At 40.6% G+C, this 14,801-nt stretch overlaps 1 protein-coding gene across 3 annotated transcripts in view; it reads right to left on the reverse strand.

Moving 5' to 3' along the window:
* The window catches only part of LOC125023249 (serine/threonine-protein kinase 26-like), a 92,011-nt gene that overhangs the window by 50,974 nt on the left and 26,236 nt on the right, over positions 1-14,801 (reverse strand). For all 3 annotated transcript variants that reach the window (XM_047610394.1, XM_047610401.1, XM_047610410.1), the window contains exons 2-5: positions 13,208-13,276; positions 12,857-13,018; positions 12,434-12,490; positions 3,304-3,412 (exon numbers count right to left, since the gene is read on the reverse strand). In XM_047610394.1, coding sequence (XP_047466350.1) covers positions 3,304-3,412; positions 12,434-12,490; positions 12,857-13,018; positions 13,208-13,276 — 397 coding nt within the window. The remainder of the gene's footprint in view (positions 1-3,303; positions 3,413-12,433; positions 12,491-12,856; positions 13,019-13,207; positions 13,277-14,801) is intronic.

A 14,801-nucleotide genomic window follows, 5' to 3' on the forward strand; every position in this document is an offset into this window, starting at 1 on the left:
GTCTTGTTTGCGAGAGAGTGAACGTTCCCCATGATGATCCCAGGAACAGCTGCTTTGTATCTCCTCTTCTTAGCTTTCACCTTCTTTCCAGCCCTGCAACCATGGTTAATATAACTCCTCCAGGATTACAAGTCTGGCTCTGGGTCGGCAGTACAGGTTTACACAGCACAATCAGCTGGTCGCGTGTGTAAACAATGGCCATGCCACTCTGTGCGTAACCCTCCATTACAAAGAGTAACAAAATTAGCAGTAAAAGTGAAAAGAAAAAGTTGAGATTCACAAAAACCATCGCCGCACAGTATTAAGTTCCAACTTAGTAAAAACAGCACAAGAAAGGTGGATAGAACACACACAAGAAGCACGCACTCAGGAGCTGCTGCAACAGGGGTCTGCTCACCATAGCGCCAAGTAGCCAAATGAAGTTTATTACACTTAATACCGATGTTTATATTTGATCCTAGGTGTGTTACCGCAGGTTTTAGCCTCTCACCCCGACGGTGACTGATGTTTATCACGGTGTGAATACTTGGTGGTCAGAGGAGAATAAGCTAACTGTTACTAGTTCGGGACACACCGCAGTGTTACCAGCTTGCTGACTTTCTCCCTAAATCTAGCGATTTAGCGTAGCGCAATTCACTCTTCTTCTGTTCTCCTGCCAAATTCGCTTGTGCCATCTATCGCTCTCTGTTATTATAAATTAATTTACTCTAAAAGCCAAATAGTCTAACTCCACAAATTGTCTTTTTAAAGACCATCCCCATCTAGTTATTTTTTTAACTGCTAGGTGTGCACTTAGTCTCTCTGATTTTTTCATTTTGTCACTACGACACATGCCACTCACTCACTCACTCACTCACTCACTCACTCACTCTGTAAAATCTGCAAAAATATTTGTGTGTTAATTGTGTACTGTGTATCATTGTGTATTACATGGTAGTGTCTAAGTCCCAACTCTGATTAGCCCCAGATACTCTCTCTACATAGCCACACACACACATTGTTAAATCATAAACTTTATTGAACACACAACTGAAAACAACAAATTATTTCACAACCAAACAAAAATGGAGAAATTTCTCGTGAGAACAACCACCAAGGCAACCAATGCACCACCAGCTGCAAAAAATCCCAAGATTTGAAAGTATGATGACACATACCTGCAGTTTGGGTTTACAGTCACGGCTGATCAGAGACCTTAGTGTGTAGTGTGTGCTGACATGCTAGCAAACGACAGTATGAAGCCCTGCAAACTTAAAAGGCACCTCGAAACCAAACATGCTGACCTTAAAGATAAACCTGCTGACTATTTCAAACGAAAGCTTGATGGCCTCCATCAGTACCAGTCCATTGCAATGCACAGCACTGTCTCTAAACAGATTCTGGAAGCATCTTATGCAGTGGCCAAAAGAATTGGTAAACTAGGTAAGTTGCATACAATCGCTGAGACTCTCATTTTGCCGGCCGCATAAGACATGTGCAGAATAATGATAGGAGAGAGTGCAGCTGCCAAACTCGGTAGAGTACCATTGGGTGCATGAGCAATGACGGGCCATGAAAATGGCCTTGTTGCTCGTGTTCAGCAGGTTGCTCCACTTGTGAAATGGGCACATTGCACGGTCCATCGCGAAGCACTAACTACAAAAGAAATGCTGGTTCTCCTTGACTCCATGCTTAAACAAGCAGTGCAAATAGTAAATCTCCTCAAGTCACAGTCACTAAAACCTTGCTTGTTTGGGGTCCTCTGCCAGGGGATGGGCTCAGAGCACGAACAGAGCACGAAAAACTGCTATCCCATTTGGTTGATATATTTGACCACTTGAATGGCCTCAACCTGTCTTTGCAAGGCTGCGAAACTCATGTTTTGCTCCTCCCAGATAGGGTGGACGTATTCACACAAAAACTTGACCTCTGGCATTGCCACATCAGTCGAGGGAACTGCGACATGTTCCCCAGCCTTGCAGACTTCATCACTGATGCAGACATGTCATGCGATTAATCTACCCTGTTTCAACCATCGTCTGAGCAACTGTCAGCGATGAGACAACAATTTGCGATGTACTTTAAAGAGGATTATCGCTCTTTTGCGCGTGTTTGGGATCCATTTGTGTTCACAGCAAATGAGCTGTCAGTTGATATGCAAGAACAGCTAATTGATCTGAAGAGTGACAGTCGTGTGAAGGCACTCTTGCGGGTGGGGGGCCCAGCTGCATTCAACCACCTTTGGGAGGGCCCCTGCTTCATCATCATGATTAATTGACAGAAAAGAAATAGAAAAAGACGTGAATCAAACAAAAGCCCTCCTATCACAGAGATGATGATTCGCACTGGATTAGTTTAGCATGTTTTTTTTCTTTTTATCATGTACATGTTTAATCATGGGCGGCACAGTGGCTCGATCACAGTCCAGCTTGGGCCTTTCTGGGTGGAGTTTGCATGTTCTCCATGTGTTGCGTGTGATCTCTCCGGGTACTCCGGCTTCCTCCCACCTCCAAAGACATGCTTGTTAGGCTAATTGGTGACTCTAAATTGACACTAGGTGTGTGTGTGAGTGCGAATGTTGTATGTCTCAGTGTTAGCCCTGCGATAGGCTGGCAACTAAAGCGGTATGGAAGATGAGATGAGATGAGATGTTTAATCATGTTCAAATGACCAGAACACACATACAGTATAACAAAATAATCACGATTACAACAATGCACTCTCGCATTAAGCTGTAAAAGTGACTCCCATCTGACAGTTCGCCTGATTTCAGCCAGTTGAGCATATTTGCAAAAATATATGACGTAAGAGACCACAAGGTGCACATATACAGAAGAAGATAACTGCCTATTCACACAGGACTAGTTTTATCTAGGACCTCTAGTAATTTGTAATAATGTCGGAGTTGGTCCGCGAGTCCCACTGAGAATCGTCCACGTCCATTAACTGTAAAGTAAAACCGTGCAAATACATTTTTCATTTTGTGCACCCCCTAGAGGCAGCTTGTGTACGAGATAAGTATCTCGTGAGGACGAGATAGTTCTTTTTATTTTGTTTCTCCATGTCCACTTAGGGACTCTGTAGGTGCTAATTCTAATAATAAAGAAAGAAAGACTGACAAAACAGGATAATAACCAACACCTGAGTCGATTTATCCATTTATCCATCCACCTGTCTATCATCTATCCATTCATTTGTCCATCTATCCATTCATCCATCCATCTAAAAACTAAAGACAATGAGTGTTCATACAACTGATGATGTTTTGTTGATCCTGTTTTATAGCCAGGTGAAACAAGTTGACCAACAAATCACCTTTCTCACCTTTAATGTCTCTGTGGATCTTCTTTTCCGAGTGCAAGTAGTCAAGCCCCTTCAGGATCTCTTTCAGCATGGTGGCAATCTGAGACTCCTCAAATGGACCTGCCCGTAGCTGCAAATACAAATGAACGATGACACACACAGAAAAAACAACTTTCTGATAGAGCAAGACTATGAGTAGGCACCTGAACACACCCTGTTCAGCTTCAAGACTAAACACAGAAAATTAATATTGACAAAAAAAAACAAAAAAAACATTATGGAAGATGTGAGGAATTGCTCATATGTTTATTTTAAGACTGTCAAAACTAACTGCAGATGAATCCATCATCGTGATTAATCTCATTAAAAATATTAAAGCATTTAATCAAACTGCAGCACAGAATGACTCTGAACGTCTCTGGCAACGCATTTTGGGCAGTTCGTCCAAGTAGAGTTACCATTGCGCATGCGCAAATGTGCAGTTGATCTGGTAGTGACATGCAGCTGAACCAACAGATGAAGATGGAAGATGCACACTGGCTCTTTCAATGGGAAATTTGAGTTAAAACAAACAAACAAACTAAATGGAACAGTCAACAAATGGAACAGCACACGTTAACTGGGGATTTTGCTAGCAATCTGGCTAACGTGTCAGCCAGCTTGTGACAAACCAAGTCAAACCAGGCCAAAGACAAGCTAGCAATGCTGGCTTGAGAATATCTCGCCATTCTGCAGCCACTGTTCCAAGTGAGAGTCAGTTGCAGGCAACACTGTATATAAGAAGTGGTCAGCATTCCTCTCAGACAATGTCAACAAAGAGGAGTAACATGACCACATGAATGCAGATTTGTTTTAAAAAAGAGGCAAATATAAAGTTGCTTCAAGTTGTTTTTATTGAAACTGTTTAAGGTGTTTAATAAACACGTGCATATTATGTTCTTGAGTCCGTTCACTCATGCAAATCGAAATGTGATTAATACATTAAAAATTGATATTTAATGAAAAATAGGACAATAGAAGATTGGAAAAACGTTGCCTGGTCTGACGAGTCTCGATTTCAGCTGCGACATTCGGATGCCAGGGTCAGAATTTGGCGTAAACAACATGAAAGCATGGATCCATGGTGCTTTGTATCAACGGTTCAGACTGGTGGTAGTGGTAGCGATAGGAAACTCTTTCAATTTTAAAATATTTGTGTTTCAAAAGGCATTGCTGCATTAGATGGACACAAACAAATACAACCTATATTTATTTTGTTGATTGTTTACAAGAAAAACAAAACTAAATTCTTGTCACTTTCAGGAGTTCCATTTTCTGAGGAAAAGCATATTGAAGCCTGTTTGCTGCACAACATTTGGACAAGGACAAGTCTGGTCAGAATAGAGCAAAAATTAACTCTTTGCATGCCATAGCACACACCATGTTCATTAGAGTTCATAGAAGAGGCCCACAGAACCTTCAAGATTTAAAGACTGTTTGTGTGGAAGAATGGGCCAAAATCACACCTGAACAATGCATGTGACTGTCTTGAAGCTGTCATTACCTACAAAGGCTTTTGTACAAAGTATTAAATAAATATCAGTAAGCTTGTTCGATACTTTTTCCCTGTGTCATTTTACATTATGACACATAATGTAATTTCTGAATTTATTTGTTTGGTTTTTTTCTATGCATGGATCACTTGGGTTGTTACCAACACCTGGTGAAAATTTCATGTCAATAGCACCTTTAAAATATATATTTTCCATGAAAAATTGTGATGTGTTCAATACTTATTTCACCTGCTGTATAACAATGAATACAGCGATAATGGATTGTCAGATTGCAAACGAAATCATCATTTAACAGAAACATAGCAGGTGAAAAAGGTACATTTTTCTCAGTGATGTGGAGAGAGCTGAAGCAACTGAGTGCCAAAAGGTATTGACCCCAATACATTCCCACATCATATGGAAATATGGTGTTCCCTGAGGACAGACGGAGCAGTTGGGGGAGTGATTGGTTGAGAATTTTGCCAATTTTTGTGGGGTAAAATGAGTTCTTACAACAAAATTATAGTGAATCATTGTTGGTCAGAATTCCTGGAAGAGACTTGTACATTGGACCAAACTCTAGACCAGCTAATGCTCAACGTGCCTAAATCTTTTTTCCCGAATTTTGCAGACTGATAATTGCTGTGTGGTAGATCGGATCAATAGAGTTTGGAAACAAAGGGAAGTTGAGTATTAGAGGTATAGAACCCATGGATTGAACCCTAGGGAACATCATAGTAGGCATTAAGGGCAGATCTCAGTTGTAAATAAAAGAAAAATGTGGTGCCCTTGAGATTCTAAGGATCTTTCAAGTCTTGGAAAGCTCTGAGTCTATTGCCTTGTATGATGTCTGCTACAACATGAATACATTTTCCTGACCAGCTGGGAAATTATATGGGTTTGCCCCCAATAACTGATAACACAGAGTGTACGTAATCATTCAGTCGGCCTCTTGTTGTTTTTTTTATGAGCTAGGCTGGAGAGTGGCCATTGGGGTTTGGGGTCGGTGAATATGAATCTTGTGTTTTATTTATTTTGCGATCTATGGTGGCAGTGCCACACTGCTTATCTATTCTTTGTTTTGAAACAATGTCAGAGGCTTCAGTCATTAGTGTTAGCCAAGTTGTGAATTGAACTGAATAAACTGAACTGTTTAATTAGAATTCAAATGTAACTTGGTATTTATTATAATTATTATTTTAAAGAATCATAATCTCAATATTCTCTCGCAGTCTGAATTGCTAATATCTTGATATAATTTGATATTGAATTATTAGTAGCGGAGTCCGCCTCTCCAAACAAACAAAATATGAAAGTTGAGCGCCAGACAGAATTCTAGTTTTATATTTATGTAGACAATTGGAGAGGTAAGAAAAAGATGCAGCTATAGGCTCTCTACAAAATTAACACCACGAGGAAAACAAAACAATCAGTTTAAGGATTAGCATTTGTTTTAAGTATGCCAAAGGTTTATTACAGATCACAGGTTGGCGTCCCACCCTGTCCATGGTTGTGGTGCCCTGAGCAAGCACCTAACCCCCAATTTGCTTCCGGGCACCGCCACCTGAGGCTGCTGCCCACTCCTCCAACTGCTCCAACTGTACACACCACTGTGTGAACAAATGTGATGGGTCAAAATGCAGACATGGAATTTCCCCATGAGGGAATATAAGAGAAGACAGAGGGAATGAGTTTGGAGATGAGTCAGTGAGGGAAATAGAACTCCCTTCTCCCTCCTTATGAGTGATGTCACTTCCTATTCACTCTACTTCCTGTGTCCTACATTGCTACATATTCTCTTCTGATATGGCTTGGTTAATAAGTCTTATGTACTGTATCTACCTTCATTTACCTATCTTTGTTTCTCATGGGGCATGGACGAAGTCGCCAGAGATGAGGCCATTGAAGAAACCACTGTTGTGGTTTATGTTCTTAAAGAACATGCTTCAAGTGATGAACCAGAGACATTGGAATTGTCCTAGAAGGCATCAAGGTGCTGCAAGGTCTGGATAATGTAGCATTAGCTGTTGCTATGCTCTTCAGACTGTTGTATACCCTGAACCTCAGCTACCCTGCTGACTTCCACTACACCTCTGAGACAATCCAAAAGATAGGGGAGAGAACCTGCACTGATTAGAGCTGATTAGAGCGGACCGCGATAAGGAAGCCTGTGGCAAATCACAGAGAGGCGGTTTATGTCTCCACTTGAATAATAACTGGTGTATGGATGCATATTACACAAACACTGTTGTGGCATGGTGGAATCATGTTTTATCATGTTTTTGGACATTCTGACCACTGCATCATACAGATGGTCCCCACATACAGGTAGCCACTGAAAAGGGCCAAACTGTCCAGGATGACAGTAAGGAGGTGGACTCCAGAAGACAAACAATGCAGCAGTTTTGCTGACACTGTATGCTCCTGTGTCAGCTTACAGTACAGCAACCAAAAGCCCTAGTTCTCCAAGCAGCTCAGAGAGTTCTGGCATCGGAAAGAGCAGGTGTACAGAGAAAGTTATATCGACACATTCAGGCTGGCCAGACAGAACCTCAAGAAGGCCATCAAATGTGCTAAAGAGGACTATAGAGCCAGACTGGAGCATGAATTAGGCACAGACGACTAAGGGTGCAACGATTAGTTGACGTTGTCGACAAAAATCGTTAACATAATTGGTCATCAACTGTCGATAATTGTCGGTTGCATTATTACACATCTCTGTCATGACGTGGAGCTGCACATCATTTTTCGTGTGAGTCATGTCACTTCCTACCCATCTCTGCTTAGAGTTGCATGCGTGTTGTAGATAATATTATATTATATTTAATATAATATTTAATATTTATATTTTATATAATATCCTGCAATTATTATAAATAATAGCAGGAGATTACCTGTATAAACATCGCAAAATAGCTACGGCTGAATTAACGTTCTCTCGTCCAAAAGTGTCAAGGGTCTGGGAGCATTTCACCCAGAAAAAAAAAAAAAGACTACCAGCAAGTTTTGTATAACCGACCTCACATATCACGGGAGCACGTCTGTCATGCATGAACATTTGAAGAGGAAGCATGGTGGAGCTCTGGGAGACGCAGACTCACCATGGCATATTTAGCTTGTTAGCATAGCCTGCTAGCTGAGTTGTCTTGACTTTTAACATTAAAGTGCACATTAAAACTGTATTATTCAGCTTCACAGTCCACAGTTACAACCACGCTTTATTCTATTTCACTTGTTCACTTTTTGATATAGATTGACATGATTGGTGCATTACTGATAGCACTCTTCTTAGCATTTTAAGTTAATGTTAATGTTAAAAGTCAAGATAAAATATGTCTTGAATGTGTCCTTTTTCAGTTTTAGATTGTTTTAATTCCTAGCATATATAAGTTTAAAGGAGCAATTTTACTCTTTTGTCTAACAAATTTCTTTATTTCTTTTTTTCCAAATCAAATTAATGCAGTCCTCCAAAAAAATCCAAGTACCAGGGATGGTTTTCTGCAAAAGAGGCAGATGTGTACTCTGCGGCAAACAACTGCTCTCGCCAACTCAGTATTAAACATGCTGGTCAGTGACATGAAGTGAAGGGTTTCAACAAATGATTCACCAGTTCAGCCCTCAATACACCCTGGCATCCCGAACCCATTTCACCCGCTTGATGGAGAAGAAATAAGAGACAGCTTTTCTGAAGGACACACAAGCACAAGGATATATATATATATATACAGTATATATATATAACTTTATGTTTGATAAAAAACATTAAATGAACTGATTTTTAAAAAAAGTTTAAATTACTAAATAAAAATCTCAAACTGTTATGTTGAATGTTTATTGTATAGACTGTTTGGGTCTTTGCACTTGACAATTTGAACAAAAAAATCACTTCTGTACTCATGTCTTTAAAGGTGAAGGAGACCATAAAAGAGGTCGACTGCTCCCTCACACTGACTGCTGACATTTGGACCAGCTGTGCCACAGAGCAATACCTTGGACTGTCCTGCAATTTCATCACTAAGGATTGGCAAATAAAGACTTTAAACTATGCCAACATGCCTCTAGAAGAAGCATACTGCTGCAAACATTATAACATGGAGCATCAGCATAGCTATAGTTGCTGCAAGAAGTTTAGCAGAACACTCCAGGAGAAGCTAGTTGGAAAATACAAAACTGAAGCTGAAACAACAACAAATGAACACTGCACAGCAAAACTGATCCAGGATGTTACTACAAGATGGAACAGCACATATTACATGGTTGACTCAAAGCCAGATCAATGGGTGCTGCTTGAAGAGCTGGTGAAAGGGCTACAGCCTTTTGAATGTGCCACTTTTTATCTATAGTGGACAGAAGTATGCAACTGCATCATGTGTTTCACAACTAGTCAAAGGGCTGCAATGGTCCATACAGTATATCCGTTTTGAGACCAGCCCAGTAAAAGCCTTTCTGGTGAGTGTGTGACAAGGGATTGCTAAGGGATTGCTGAGGGATAGGGGAGCCTGAACATCATCACAGCAGGGAGAGGTAACCTACTTCCTCTTGCTGCTGCCCTTGACCCAAGATTCCATAAGCTTAAGTTTATGGCAGCCGATGATGGCACAAGGGTGCAAGTGACAGTTGAAGTCCTTGCTGTCAAAAAAGCAAAGGAGACTGGGATACATGAGTGTAACTTGGTAGAACAGCAGCAGGTCAGGGTTCGAGGGGAAAATTCACCATTGGATAACCTCCTTCAGTCTGACCCTGAGAATCTGAGTGAGGAGGAAGAGGAAACCCAGGCAGACCAAAAGGTGTAAATGGTGAGAAATGAAGTTCAGATGTACTTTGCAGAGCCAGCAATATCCAAAAAGGACAATCCTCTCATACGGTGGAGGGAAAATGAGGGGCGTTTTCCAATACTCTCATAGCTGGCAAGATGTCTTTTGTGTATTCCTGCAACATCCACCATATCCGAGCGAATCTTCTTTGTTGCGAGGAATATCTGTTCTCAGAAGAGAGCAAGCCTCACAGGAGACCATGTTGAGATGCTGACATTCCTGAGTTTGAATAAACTCTAATTGACATACAACCTCATATAGTTGTAACTTAAAATAGAAACTAAAATACCAAAGAATGCTGTGGCTATTTGTTTGTGGCAAATGCACTTTTTTTCCTTTTTGTTAAGGGAAAGATTTCTAACATTTTTATTCTTGTTGATTCTAAAAGATTAATTAGTATAAATGTCACAAGTTGCACCTGTGGGATTGATTTACAGATTGATTAAGAGTGACTAACTTGTTTTGTAGTGCTTGGTTTACATATTATACTTTTATATATATTAGCACTTTGCCAGTCATTTGGTTTAAAATGGATTAAAAAATGTATATAAGCATTTTCATTTATGTTTTGTATCAGGTGTAACCTAACCAGCAGTGTATTAAAGGACATATATTTGAGTGGTAGTTAATATATGCCCTCAACAACCTCAAGCTTTATTTAAAAACTGATAGTGAAATAGAGCCATTAATTGTATGATTTATTATCCAATTAGTTGATTAATCGTTTCAATAATGGATGACTAGTCAACTATCTTAATAGTCGTTAGTTGTAGCCCTACCGACGACACTGCAGCTGTATGGAGTACTCTAAGAACCAATTACAAAGGAAAAAGCCCTGATGGCATCTCCCCAGAAACACTGAAGCACTGTGCCGCCCAGCTGTAGCCAGCGTTCACAGGCATCTATAACCGGCCCATCTCTTAATGTCATTTGCCATCCTGTTTCAAAGTATCCACCATCTTCCCAGTTCCAAAGAAGAACAGGATAACACGCCTGAATGACTATAAACCTGTTGCTCTGACATCTGTGGTCATGAAGAGCTTTGAGAGAATCATCCTGTCCTTCTTCAAAGCAATCACACCCCCCCCCCCCCCCCCCCCCCCCCACCACCCCCCCCCCCCCACCACCACCCTTACAGTTAGCCTACAGAGCAAATCGCTCTGTGGACAATGCAATCAACCTCAACCTCCACCATGTACTCCAGCACGTGGACCAGCCAAGCTCCTATGTCAGGTCCCTGTTTGTGGAATATAGCTCGGCCTTCAACACCATCCTCCCGGACCATCTGCACACCAAGCTGCTACTGCTGCGGGTACCCTGCAAGTGAGTGGATTACAGACTTCCTCACCCACAGGAAGCAACAAGTGCAGGTTGCCATTAACCTGTTGGTGCCCCTCACCACCAACACCGGAGCTCCACAAGGTTGTGTCTCTTCTCTTATTTGGTCTCCCTGTACACCAGTGACTGCACCTCCAGACACCCCTCCATCAAGCCGGTAAAGTTTGCGGATGACGCAACCCCCCCAAAAAAAGTTTATGACAAGTTTTTCCTCTGAGTTGGCACAGCATTCCTCTAGCATAAAACTGTGACAACAGATAAACATTGGCCACTGCCATTGGTGAAAGCTGATATACCGATGTTCAGCCGATGCATCGGTGCATACCTGAATGTAAGTATTGTGAATCTATTTCACTTAATGCAGAATGTAGACAAAATCGTTTTTGGGTTGAATCCAAAAATAATACTGTGAAACAGGTTTTTGCATAGTTACACATTTGTGTTTGCAGTGTCCAGTCAATGCAAATGCCATACTAAACAATCAAAATGTATGTACTGCAAAGTTTAACAAGAACAAGTAGGTACTGAACTCTGATTCTTTGCCGTTTTTGTTAATGCAAAATAACATTTTTTTACATTTTGTACAATAAGGGACTGAGTGGACACCCTTGTCCTGTGCCCCTGGATATGGATAATTTATCTGAGCATGTGCTGCCTATTAAAAATTCTAGCAACTGGATTTGTATATAAAACTTTTATCATAGTAACATATTGGGCACCAACCCCATCTGCTGTAAGACCTGCCAAATATACTGCTATTCAAGGCCGTCGAAAGCCTTCTCTGCATCAACAGATACAACCCTACATGGTACCTGGTGATATTGGCAGCACCCTCAATGTTCATGTTTCATTCATTCATTGCATGATGACCTGGCTAGTGTGAAATTTAGGACTTTACGACTTGAACAGTTGTAAGTTGGCACCACATTGACCGGAGGATTTAATTGTTTTTGAAGAGGGAAAAGACAAAACTAGACCATTCAACCAAGAATTGATAATGTAGTTTACATACTGTTTGAATTATAATGGAATTTGCATAATGTGTAACTGGCGATACTTGTGTGGGTGTGTGTGGGGAAACCTCTCTGTGGAGCTGAAATGGCTGTTTGGCTGTGGTATATTGTGTATGGTGACTATTGATTGTTCTGTATCAGGTGTGTGCCATTCATGCCATGAGTCATGCATTATGTTTCGATGTTGAATATCTGATATTTAAACGTTTGGAGGTGGCCACAGTGGTTTGGTGGTTAGCACTGATGCCTCCCAATGAGAACGTCCAGTTTGCATGTCGCGTGAGTTTTATCCGAGTACTCCGCCTTCTGTGTTTTTGTTGTGAACGTATTGATCATGGTATTTCCGGATTGCACTATAAGATCTTCACTACAACTGTCCAACCTAAACCTAAGCCCAGTATCAGTCAGCTGAATCTGAACAATAAATGCAAGTGAAATATGTCTGAAGACTCACCAAATCAAGTGCTGAACCTCCACCAAGGTACTCCATGATGATCCATAATTTACTGCCCTGAAAGGAGAAGAATTTGCTTTGTAAATCAACTGAAAATGGAAATGAGAGCTGTAAAGCATTGAAATTAGCTGAAGCCGACAACTGCTGCAACTCTGATCAGCAAGGAAGAATAAAAGTAGAAAATTCCCCCTGGGAAATTTTGAAAGGGCCACGGGGGGCTACTGCCAGGGGTACCGTCTCTGTCAACATGGGAGTTAGCACATTTCGCCTACATTTAGCACAGTTAGCTTACAGTTAGCAAAGTTAACCCACAGTCAGCACACTTAACCCACATTCAGCACAGTTGGCTTACAGTTAGCATACAGCTAAGTTGTAAGGGCCAGTGACTCGGGCGTTGCCCAGTGGCCCTAATTATGACCTTACTTTCAGGTAGGAGCCATAGTACTTGGTGATGAATGGACTGTCGCACTGACTGAGCACCGTGATTTCCTGCTGGATATCCTCGATCTCATCTTCGGCTTCCTCCAGGTCAATCGTCTTAATGGCGACAACACTTTGAGTGCGGTTATTGATACCTTTGAAGACCTGAATGGAGAATATAAGTGGGAAAAATATATGTGAATAATAATAATAATAATAATACAAACACAGCATCACAAAAGACCCAACAAGAAACAGAACAGCAAGAGATAAGAATGGGAAAACAAATGTTCTACAGTAATTACAGTAATGACATTAATGATCAACCAGAGCCCTTTTGAAAATAGAACACACCTCTCCAAAGGATCCCTTTCCAATACGATCCAGTTTAGTGAACAGCTCTTCTGGATCAATGTGAGCACTCTGAGAAAGAGGACAGTAAAAAATGTTATATTCAGTTAAAAAATCAAGTCTAGAAACTCAGTCAGAATTTGGTTTATAGTACTGGATACTGGATAGAATTTTATTATTATTATCATTTATCTTCAAATGTTGAGAGCCATTTCCTGAATGGCTGCCTTCAAGTACTTTCCAGTATTTTGCGGGAAGGTTTTTCCAGATTTTGAAAAGGTCGTTGTAAGAATATCATGTGTTGCTACAATATGAATACTGTAGCCACCTACAACTTCCACACACTAATGTACAGTAAAAAAGTTGTCCACCAAATGACATGCAGCAGGCATACACCAATCAGGCATAACACCTGCAATTCACTATGGGACTGTAGGTATTGTGCACAATATAATAGATTCCAGCAAATCTATCCCTTATGATAAGGGAGCTTTAATTCGTTTGAAAGCCTCACTCTTAGTCTTGCACATCCAGACTGGAAAACACAAAAACCAATTCTCTTTGTTGTGGTGTATCGCCCACCTGCTCCTTACTCGGAATCTTTAGCCGAATTCTCTGAGTTTCTATGTGATTTAGTGCTTAGAACAGATAAAGTCATTATAGTAGGTGACTTTAACATCCATATTGACGTTGGCAGTGACAGTCTTAGCTCTTCATTTATGTCATTATTAGACTCAATTGGCTTTTCTCAGAATGTAAATGGTTCAACTCACTATTTCAATCACACCTTAGATCTTGTACTAACTTATGGCATAGACACTAAGGGTTTAACCGTATATTCTCACAACCCTCTATTGTCTGATCATTTTCTTGTAACATTTGAATTTACTATAAGTAATTACCCAGAAATTGGAGAGACATTTCGTTATGGTAGAGACTCATCTGATGATGCTGTGACTAGATATAAGGAATTAATACCTTCAATATTTAACTCAGTGCCTTATGTTAGTGATGTGGATGTCAGCAACCACAATCTTACTCGATCACAAATGGATTATTTTGTTGACAGCACGACAGCATCGCTTAGTACAACTTTAAATCTAGTTGCTCCTCTTAAAAAGAAGGTGGTAAATCGAAGGAGGGTAGCTCTATGGTATAATTCACAGTTGCGTAGTTCAAAGCAGACAGTTCGAAAGCTGGAAAGAATTTTGCATTCCACTAGTTCTGAAGAAGCTCACATAGCCTGGAAAGATAGTTTAACAACTTATAAAAAAAACTCTCCGTAAGATTAGGACAGCGTATTATTCTTCATCAATAGAAGAAAACAAGAACAACCCCAGATGTCTTTTCAGCACTGTAGCCAGGCTGACAAAGAGTCACAGCTCTGTTGAGCCATCTATTCCTTCAGACCTCAGCAGTAATGATTTCATGAGCTTCTTCACTGATAAAATTGTTGGCATTAGAGATAAAATTCATAGCACCCTTCCATCTGTCAAAGATGTAAGTACAGTGACATTAGAAACCTCTGTAGGACCTAGTCAATATTTGGATTCTTTCTCCCTAATTGATCCTCCTGAGCTCACTTCAGTTATTACAG

The sequence above is a fragment of the Mugil cephalus genome, chromosome 1 (assembly GCF_022458985.1).
Source record: "Mugil cephalus isolate CIBA_MC_2020 chromosome 1, CIBA_Mcephalus_1.1, whole genome shotgun sequence".
NCBI classification, from domain to species: domain Eukaryota; kingdom Metazoa; phylum Chordata; class Actinopteri; order Mugiliformes; family Mugilidae; genus Mugil; species Mugil cephalus.